Genomic DNA, 10995 nt, shown 5'->3' with positions numbered 1-10995 from the left:
TGTACTCTCTGAGGTCAGGTATGCATATTTTACTTTTCGATTCATCTTTGAGAGTTTGACGTTTTTTATTAATATGAGCTGATATGTTTCAACTGGATATGTAATTGGCAGAATGCAGATCTACCTGACTGATAATAAATTGTTACATTTCATTTTATTCTGTTTACTCTGTAATTATTGACTCTAGTAGATTATGTTATATCCTTGTTAGCGACATAAGCACCCGAATGAACAAGTAAATATAAAATAAAGAGTTTAACTAGAATAATCAAATGTCAGAATACTAATAAAAAACAGACATACAAACAATTCACATTCCAACCTAAATTCGAGGTCATAATAAAATGGAGTCAGATTTGAGTTTAACCTAAATTGAATAACCCTACACGCTGAAAAGACTGAACACGCAGGAAACCTTCCGCCAGCACCGGATACCTTCCTTGGACCGAGTGAATGGACCTTACAAGTGTGTCCCATTTTCTGTGCATCATGCATCAGACATTCAGCCAATGGTCTGTGGGCGTGAATGTCCATTGACAGCTTTTCAAAAGTTGCCAGGAAGACTTGAATTGTGATTAAAATACAAATTTTCACAAGCAACATCTAAATATTTATTTTTGGTTTTACATTTCATTATATTATAATATGTTTTACCACTGACTTGTCTCTGGTAAAGGCAATGAAATTCTGCACTCGCTCATGGACAGCTTTCTCTTCGTATTATAGACCTGTTTGTTCAAGAGGAATCAAGTCTTAAAACATGCATTTAATAACTTCAAATGAATTGTTTGTCTAAAGCAAAGCACCTTGTGCATTTCCGTTTTATGATTCTGACCCAATTGTGCAGTTTCATAATATGACTCTGACATCTGCTTACTCACAGCAGATGTATCTGAATTTGGAATGACACACAAGGTCCAGATGAGTGTGTGTGTGTGTGTGTGTTTGTTCATAATGATCTGACTCAGCAATCCTCTGCAGGTAAAGCATAGCACTGCTAATTCATCTTAGAGGATGAAGCTAACTTTAATCTAATCACTTCATAAAACCTTTCTGCCACAAATACATGAATCACTGACCTTAGCAAAGATGCTACACTCCGCCTCTGCTAACAACAGAGAAGTGTCAACAAGTAGTAGGAACTGGGTTCTGGAGGGTAGGTAATAAAACTGACATAAATGTTCTCCATACCTTTCAGAGATAAGCAAGGAAAGGTTTTCTTCCTCACTTTGAAAGAACAGCCTCAAGGTAGCCGTAGTTCACCCACCTGCTGTGCTGAACTAATAAAATGCATGAAAGTGACTCTAAAATGTTGCCTGGGAGATGTGTTCAGCTGCAGTGAAACGCAGGTCATGCTCTCTAAAGGACAAGAATGAACAAACTGACAGAATCAGTGTTTCCATGACATCACATGCCATGTTTTCACATATGTTGTGTGTGTGTGTGTGTGTGTGTGTACATATATGTACATAACTATATATAAAACCGTAAGGTGTAAGGTGTTGCATCTAGTTACTCTCTCTTGTTCCCTATGTCCATGAATTTGAAAGGGGCTAGTGATGGTATACACTGGTGTTTCAACAACTGTAACTTAGAACTAAAATCATTCTTTTTCATTTACTGCCAAAAAGTGCAGCGCTATATGCAGTCATCCTCCATTTTTGGGCTTGAAATAGAAAAAGAGTACCAAGATAGTGTTTTTACTGTGCATTGTGCCAATTTTCGGAAGTGAACGTTCCATAGCACTGTAATGATTTTGACAATGGTACAGTCAGGAGTGCCATAAGCTATCCTAACTAATCATCCATCACTAAACAGAGGTATATATGCACATGCTAGAACACCTTCTTACCAAACTGTCTTTATTAAAAGACGCTGGTCTGTTGAGAAAATAATGAATAAAGGTCAACTCTTTAACACAAAACCCCCACAGAGAATACAAAATAAAATATAGCATGATATTATAGTTTAAACATTGGCATTTGCAGAGGTCTTGAAGAAACAACCAAACCAGCTCTACAGCTTGGCTAAAAAAAAAGTAACATCATTTTAAAGGTATAATTAGATTTCTTGCTTGACTTTACATCGCAATACATGTATTTCACCCAAATCCTTAGAAAACCCAATGAAAACGTAATAAATTAAAACAAGGCACTTGGTACTGACAGTCTCAATACTGTATATGAGAAAAGACAGTGGCTATATCGTGTATATAGGGCACGGTCATATGACAATGGGTCTCAATTCTGTTCCTAAAGATCAACGTACCTGCAAAGTTAATAAGTTCAAAATATTCCTGAATCTTCTAATCAAGGTCTTTTGGTTGGATTTGAAAATTATGTGCGAGAATAAACTATAGAGGAAAGTAGATCTTTAGAAGCAGGATTGAACGAAAAGTAAAGTAAAAGTAATTTGTAAAAGGCAACTGAACAATTGCATAGAAAAGACAAATGGTGAAGTATATACATTGTGTAGAAGCAATCCAATTGGTCACCTATGATCGGACTAGTTTAATCCCCTGCCCAGTTTCTAGTATGCTGGGAGGGAACCAAGAAAGTTTCAATCTCCTGACGCAGCGCAAACACACGCTACACAGCCACAGGAGGTTGAATCCACAGCACCAGTTCGCCACAGCCACCAATGGGTAAGTGGCCTTGGGGAAGTGCGTTTTCCAATGTTTGGCCACATCGCTTCCGGTGGGCAGGTGGAGAGCGTAGTCACTCCAGGGTTTGGACACGCCGTATATTGCAGAGATTACCCGACCCCTTTCTGACCACTGCACGCTACTGTCAGGATCCAAGTTGTATTTCACCCACTCAGCAGTGAAGTCTCCCAAACGAGGGGCTTCCTGGGCTTCTGCATCCTGGACAGGGCTCATCTTGGCTCCTTGTACTGCCACATACATCTTTTCCACCTTTCGCACTGCCTTCACCCACGGAGCAGAATTCTCTGTGTCCAGGACCAGGATGAGGCGGGAGGAGAAGCCAGCGTTCCGTTCCTTCCACATTTCAAGGATCTGTTGTAAACGCAAGCAGTCACCACCTGTGGACAAAATAAGTTGTCAATCAATGGAAAAGGTGGGTGCTTCTTTTCTTGACCAAGTGACTAGAATAACGGTACTACACATTTGGTCATTTACTATCAAGGCTTTGTCAGCTCTAGACTATTGGATCACAATTTGCACCAGCTTGAATTCAGTAAAGACATTTCCATTCACAGATACAGAATGTGCTGACAAGATGTGATGGACTGTTGCTGCAGGGAAAATAGAGATAGTTGTGCGAGCAACACGGAAAAGGTGTAAAAAATCTGAGTTTGCCATGCTGCGGGTAAGACATTCGGCAAATATCTTGTTTAAAAACTGAATGAGGATTCCTGACTGCTTCTCATCCACCCTGGTCTGATCAAACAACATGACAGAGGCTGTGGCATCCCATATCGCTCATAAGGATTAATACCTCACTGAGTTACAGGACGCACACACAGGCAGGAAGATAAAGCATGGTGAAGCAAGGGAACCAAGATATATCGCTACAGTTTAGAGAGCTATCAGAACGATAAATTGCTAAAGCCCAGTCAAAATAAAAGCATTCATGCCTTGATAGTTTTTACAAAGACCAGGAAAAGCAATATTGATTTTGCCATTTAAGGACCAATGATATAAATAACTACCAATTGGTGTATGATATACAGAAATAAAATAAGTTTAGGTTTTCATCCATATGTTTCGATAAAAAAAAAAAAAAACACCAATTCATTCCTCCAATTCATAACCTTAACTTTCAGTTAATTTAGATAAATCCTGCCATACCAATTGCACCTGCTATCCAGCTCTTACCTGCCAGAATCCAGTCTCCACTGGGAAGTGTGTGGCCACTGTAGTAGAGGATGTAGGTGTCATGCCGTGGACCTTCAGTAGTGCAGAGCTCCAGAAAAGAGCGCAGTTTGGCCTGCAGGGTGTCCAGGCTTAGACTGGTGGAGTAGTCACATGCGAAGGTCTGGATGAGCTGGTGGGAGAAGAGTCGCTGCACAGCGTTTAAAGTAGCTGTGGAGTGTAATTCCTGGGCTTGCCCTGGATGCAAAAGCAACGGCTGTCCATCCGCACTGCATCACATTGAGAAAAAGAGGATAAAATGATGGGTGAAATGTGCAAGAGAGGCTGATGTTTTTGAATTGCCACCTGGGTCACCTTGACCTTCAGAGTGTGCACAAACCCATGCACCAAAAAGAAGAGGGGGAATCACAATGAAGAGGGAATTCAAAAAGGTCTTGAAAATGTAAGATGCAGGAAAAGGTACAAAGAAAAGGAGAAAGGCCATAGTAAGGATGACGTTAATGCTTTTGAAAAATGCAAGCAGTTCTGCAGCTCCTCGCAGGGTCAATCTAACCCGTTCTGCCTTTCTGAAAGAGCACGGCAAAGCTTCCGCTGTAAATATCACCCAGAACAGTATTCGCTAATAACAAATGGACAATTAACAACCAAGATCATTATGACCCCCCCACCCCACCCCACACTGCTTCCCAAAGATTGTGATTATAAAACCAAGACCAACTCTTTGTGGTGCCAGTGTTAAAAGATTATTTCCCGTGCTTGCTGAAAACTGAAATGGCAAGTCTAAGGCACACTGACCCATGACAATTACCCAGGCAGGTGCTGAGCTATTCAAGCAGAAATTACTGCTTCTCTGAGCTCGTTTGTCAGGACTCTTTCTTTTTCTCTCAACTCTGGAGCTCTCCTGTTTGCTTTAGATCCTTTTTTCTGCTCAACACATCCCTGGTTCAATGTCTCTAGTTCCCAAACACAACATTTTAAAAATAATATCATGACCAAAGGCAAGATTTGAGCTGAAATTACATTTCACAAGAAGTTTACTAGCCACAAGGCATCTATAAGAACAGATAAACATAATTTTTTAATTAAAAACTAATAAATTGTTAACGGTTTACAAAAAGTATTAAAATGCTTTCTAGGTGAAGGAAAGGAAATGGTACCACAGCATCTGCTAAGAATGTAATCTAGCTCTTGCTGCTGAAGGCGAGCCTGTCGACCTGAGCATTTCTCTCTTCTCTTCTCATCTTCCCCAGAGGCCCTCGTCATGGTAAAAACATGATCTGTACCCATCAGATGGAAGATTGCACCTTGCTACATTCCCCTCATGCACCCGCTTCACGCAGAGCCTTTTCACCAAGAGTGCTGGAATATTGAGCGTGAAGAGGCTGTGGAGCTGCATCCTAATCGACATCATGATCAGAGACCTGACTGAAGACCGGCCCTGTACCCCACCCTGAGCTCTCTCAGTATGCATGGCACATGCTTCTCCCGGCGGGACCAACAATAGACCAAGTTTATAAAAGGCTATGAGTTTATTTAATGCTAACATGTGTTCATAAGATCCAATTCAGGGTGGTTTTCCACTCTTCTTTTTCTTGACACTTAGCAAATGACTGGTCATGATGCACATTCAAAATGAGCAAGAGTGGGGCAGCAGATCCCTTGATAGTGCAATCATGATTATTAATCATCTTCCCGATTTAGCTACACGTACATAACAAGCTGTTTTAAATTCATTCATCATCATAGTGAAATCACAACCATGCCCGATTCTAAAAATTTCTAAAGCTATTCAGTATTCAGCAACATGACCTGATGTGCTGAACATCAGTGCGAACTGTGCTGGTAAATAAAGGCCAATTAAAATAGAAGTCATTTGTACATACTGTCAAAGTCTTAAAACTAGAGTAGGAAAAACTTTAATTATAAGGGTCAGGGAAAGGATGCAAATAAGTGCAGTTTTTACTGCAACAAAATATTATAATCATTATAAGTGGACATTAGGAAAAAAACGATATGCAAAGTGTAGACCTTAACACCAAATATTTAAAATATAAATATGTTTTTGCCGTGGGTACAGATATTTAACTGAATTGGGCTTGGAGTTCAGTCTTGCATTGCTGCTAATATTATTCCTGTATGATAAATTGCAAATGTTTTTTTCAGTTGTAAGCCACTTTTAGCTTCTTCTAGATGAATACATGTAAATGCATGTGAACTGATTCTAAGAAATATGATTAATAAGAAACTCGTTTCTTAGGTATTCATGTTTGTTATATAAAACAGAAATGAAAAGCTTTCTGCAAGGTTATTGATTTATATCAATGTACTTGTGAACAGGCAAGTCAGAAAATGCCTTTGAATGCCATATCACTGTTGTGTTTATGTATAAGTGCAGTTACCTGCTGTAGCAAGTGGGAATTACCACCGCATACCCAACGCAGGTGCCTCCCAAGCAGTTGCCCAGTTCGTGGAAGAGTCCATGAGCCAGAGACTCCAGTGGCAGTACCACTAAAAACACACTCATGAAGAGTCCATTAGTGACCTGTAGAGAGGAACCCTCGGTGATCAACAACTCTGAAGTACATCCATCCAAACAAACACACTCTAACGTCACGGCAGAGTAAAAAAAAAATACTGAAATTATACACATCTTGATGTATGCAAGTGATAAAAAAAAAAAAAAATCACAATAAAAGAGGCTATGCTGGCAATAGCGTACTTGCATACTACTCTACTTGCAATTTAGATCAATTTCGACATTGATATTGATATAATTTATATAATTTCATCTTCATTTGTTAGTGTTCTAGATCCTGTAGCTCATGTTGCATGGCGTTAGCAACACTATGGTCAAAGTTTCAACTCTCAGGATGCTCACAAACAGATCAAATACATAACTTGAATGCGAAGTCATTTTGGATAAAAGACATCAGAATAAAGACCAGAATAAAAACCAGCACACTGTTTTCACTGGTGAATTGACATTATGCATATTTGGTGTAGATAAGTTATTATGGCATATGGTGTTTTTAATATGTTAAAAGAATTCTTCAACAAAAATATGACGTAATTTTTGTTATCATTTACTCGTCATTCTAAACTTGCATGACTTGACTTTTTTCTGAAGAATGCAAAACAAGGCATTTTGAAGAATGTTGGTAATCAAACCATTTTGATTACATTGACTTTTATTGTATGGTTAACACCAGCTGACACATTCTTCAAAGTATCTTAATTTGTCTTCCATAGAAGAAAGAATCTACATTGACTCCATAATAGAACGAATGCCATACGGTTTGCATGATGACGGAATTGTAATTTTAATGTGGTTAATGTCAAATATTGTCAAATAGGATTCATGATATCTAGATAAATCAGAATGATTCTGAAAGCATTAATCAACATGCATTACCTGCCATGAGACGGCAACAAGTATGACTGTGGACATCAGGCAGAAGAGCACCAGCCGTTCAGAGATGAGGCAGAAATGACGCATGCCCCTGGAGGCCATGATCCTGTCCAAACTGAGCGTTTGCGAGCGCTGGGCCGCCCACGTCTTCTGACACTCGCTTAGTTTGGTGTGAAAGCACCATAGCGTGACAAGGAACACCATGTGGCACAGGATCCACAAGAGGCCAAAGACGCAAAAGCCAGGGATGACCAGGTACCAAACATCCAAGTTACCCAGCTTAAAGGCACAGAGCACAAAGAATGCCAACTCAACGAACGCCAATGGGAACAGAGAAAATCTCCTCCACAGACGACCAGCTGAGAGAAACTGCTTACAGCGTTCTGTTGCCGACAAGCTGCTGAAGTACACATCCAGAAGAGGCTCGCAGATAAGCCGGCCCAGGTAGCAGCTGAGCGCGAAGGGGTTTGCTTGGATCTCCAAGGACTTGAAGAAGGTAACTGCGGTGATCACAACAAAACAGGCTAGATTAGGGAGAGCCAAGGGTGACTTCATGCGAAGGTCCACAATGAGGGCTGTTAACGCGAACGTCAGAGCAATCATTGCCATAGATTTGTAGAAAACCAAGCTGATGCTAGCAACACCAAATCCCAGGAGCTCTAAAAGCTCGAAAGAGGTGAGAACGACTGGTTTATTCATAGTGCTACTGCACAAGCGTTCTGTTAGGGCCCAGAGCGTCCGACCAGCCACGCTAGCGAGCAACAGGTAGTGTGTGACCTGCTCCTTTATGTCTTTCTCCAGAGACGGGCTGTTCAGGAAGCACAGGAGTCCCTGCAGGAAGCCGAACCACAGGTGGAAGAGACTTAAACTGGCTGACTCCATTGAAAAGTAGTAGTAGAGGATACAGGCTATGGCCGAAACGAACAAACCCAGGATGAAGATGACCAGGATCATGGACTCTGCAGTCTGTTCCCATCGTACGTACATTCCCAAGCACACGGCTACCAGCAGGTTGAAGCTGGAGAGATACCCCAGACAGCGGAGGGAGGACCACATGTCCACACCCCTGTCCGACTCCTCTTGGCTGGACATTTTTTGAGTATAATCACAGAGGATTAGACCCCACTCCTCCAAGACTAGGAAAGATAATGTTGAATCATTCCACTAAAATCAATAATAGGACAAAGAGTTGTTAGTCAGTGATGCAATTACAAAAACACATCATATAACTGATATCATAGTCATTCAATCATATAATTGATATATTAATCATGCCTGTGAGCTCAGAAAACTGAATTATCATCTCGTTTTGACAAATGATGATACAAAGAAAATGGATTATAGTCATTTGGGCTCTGTAAACAAGCAATGGCATAGTAGCATATTATAGCTTTCTGATATTGTAAACACATTGTGTGTGTGTGTGTGTGTGTGTGTGTGTGTGTGTGTGTGTGTGTGTGTGTTTGTGTATCTATCTATCTATCTATCTATCTATCTATCTATCTATCTCTCTCTCTCTCTCTCTCTCTCTCTCTCTCTCTCTCTCTCTCTATATATATATATATATATATATATATATATATATATATATACACATAACGATATATACATAACAGATATATGTTTACCGATCCTGTTCAATACAATACGAATGTCAAAGTTCAGGATTAGTAGATATCTAATGTGAAACTGCCACATAAACAACATGACCAGACACTCTAAACTTTATCACTGTAAACACTCTGAAGACAATAAAATATCGCGATAACGATCATAGAAGTAGTGTTCACAACTGACTACTGAAATTCTATTAGTCTTTGTTAAAAAATAATAATAATCATATGCAAACTGAATTATTCTTACATTTCTTTATGACAACGAGTTTTGGGTTCCCCGAAGTCCATGACGCTTCCGCACTCCAAACTACGGCAGCACAGAGGGTTCAAACGCGAAATGAAAAATCTGAGATTCTCCCCCTCATTGACGTGTTGTGTTGGATGTATTTTCAGGTATTGGCATATACATAATTAATTAGTCGGTTTAGGCTATATATAGGGTTTGAGTCCGATGCTGAACTGTGATGTCAAAAAGGCTTTCTGTTTGTAACAAAGAAAATGTATTGCTTACTGTATTGCTCTATTGTTTACCTTTTCCATGTACCAAAAATAAACTCATACGGGCTTATAGCTTATCTCATATAAATAAAAAATTGCAACCTGCACAAAATAAAATGGTTCTGATCCTAGGATGTGATTTTTAGTTATTAAGTGTTTCTGTCTGTGGGCTGAGAGTTCCAGTGATGAAAAACATAAAGGCATGCATTATTATTTATATATTTTTGCAGTTGGCATAAGGAAACACATAATTCCATACATGAATGATGGCCAAGCTAAGTTGTTCTAGTGCTGTGGATAAGATGCTTCAGTTCAAATCTTTTCTCATTTTTATGCCTGAAAATAAAATACTTAAAAAGCATTATAAATAAAGCCTCCATAATAGAAAGCATAAATCTCTCAGCATGCTATAAAAACACGGTGGCATACAGTAATCAGGGAAGTCAAAGTAGGTGAAGTGGCTCACTCCCGCTCCCTTTTTAATCACAAAATGGAACCTTAGCAAAGTGTGGCATTTTCTCTCCAATGTTCCCGCGTAGGTAGGAGCTCCCTGACTGGGTAAATACAAGGCAGGCTGCCTCCCACACAAACTTCAGCAAGCATGAAAAGAGAAAGAGAGAGAGAAGTTATGAGCTCCCATAGCTGTCTACTACCTACATCAAGGAGGTCTTTAATACCTGGAGAAAGCTATACTCATTCATCTCAATGACAGTTGCTCGGCTGGCACATGAGCCCGTTGAAAATAAGGGAATTGTAAATCCAGAATCTGCCATTTTTTTTATAATTATTCTCCATGCCATATATATATATATATATATATATATATATATATATATATATACAATTATTATTATTGATCCTCCTGCATGTTTATTGTAAGAAGTGTAGGCTAACCTCCCATCAAAATCATATATTTTACTGCATCAATGGTGAAGGACTTTCTGAAGATGAACACCTCCAGCTCGTGAACGACTCTATTTCAGGTAAACAAACATGTAGACTTTTTTTTTTTCAAAATAGTCTGAAAGCATCTATCACCATCTTATTTTGAAACATGAAAACATGTCTTTCTGTTGAGTTGTCGTATGAAGAATGAATGAATTAAGGAGAAGTGTGCATGGTCTCATCCATTAGTCCGCAATAAACCTTTTTGAATGAAATATGGAGGTCATTCTTCACAAAATAGGCTATGTAATTATGAAGGAACAAGATAAGTGCAACAAAGGGAACGAGGGCTTTTTTTCACTAGCACAGTTGAACGTATTATTGAGAGGTCTTCCTTTCAGTGTGTTTGAATGCTTCGTGAGTCACTTGAACACAAATAAGCATGCACATGTTAATCTGCTTTCTTTTTTTAAAGATGTTGGACTATTGCAGGAGTCATGCTTCCTGGATTTCTGTGGGCTATACAATTCCATCCACCACTTCCATCTCCACAGAGAAAAATAAGAGAGAGAGAAAACGATGAATTATGCACACCTGTACACCTCCACACCACCTGGCAACCTGCATGTGGCAACACATTAAAAAGGGTCATAAAAAATACCGCTCTTCCGTTCAACACCATGTTGTGAAAAAAAGAGCAGCAAGCATCTTCAGTGAGGCTGATTGAAATTGATTTAAATGTTGACTAAACT

At 39.5% G+C, this 10995-nt stretch overlaps 1 protein-coding gene across 3 annotated transcripts; it reads right to left on the bottom strand.

The window, feature by feature from the left end:
- Positions 1–1853: 1853 nt before the first annotated feature.
- Positions 1854–9373, bottom strand: LOC127977527 (transmembrane protein 168-A). Of its 3 annotated transcripts, none has more exons than XM_052582444.1 (5): positions 9108–9373; positions 7248–8380; positions 6235–6377; positions 3839–4104; positions 1854–3042 (listed from the first exon to the last, which is right to left on the bottom strand). In XM_052582444.1, exons 2-5 carry the CDS (start codon positions 8334–8336, stop codon positions 2495–2497), a joined length of 2046 nt encoding a protein of 681 aa, XP_052438404.1. In that variant the 5' UTR covers positions 8337–8380; positions 9108–9373; the 3' UTR covers positions 1854–2494. The 3 variants fall into 3 exon arrangements, with proteins under 3 accessions (XP_052438404.1, XP_052438393.1, XP_052438414.1); XM_052582433.1 differs by having other exon boundaries at positions 7248–8408; positions 9108–9371; XM_052582454.1 differs by lacking the exon at positions 9108–9373 and having other exon boundaries at positions 7248–8075; positions 8174–8313.
- Positions 9374–10995: the final 1622 nt, after the last annotated feature.

This window comes from Carassius gibelio, chromosome A4 (genome assembly GCF_023724105.1).
Source record: "Carassius gibelio isolate Cgi1373 ecotype wild population from Czech Republic chromosome A4, carGib1.2-hapl.c, whole genome shotgun sequence".
Classification (NCBI taxonomy): domain Eukaryota; kingdom Metazoa; phylum Chordata; class Actinopteri; order Cypriniformes; family Cyprinidae; genus Carassius; species Carassius gibelio.
The sequence above is the reverse complement of the archived record's forward strand: the minus strand, read 5'-3'. Positions and strand labels throughout refer to the sequence as shown.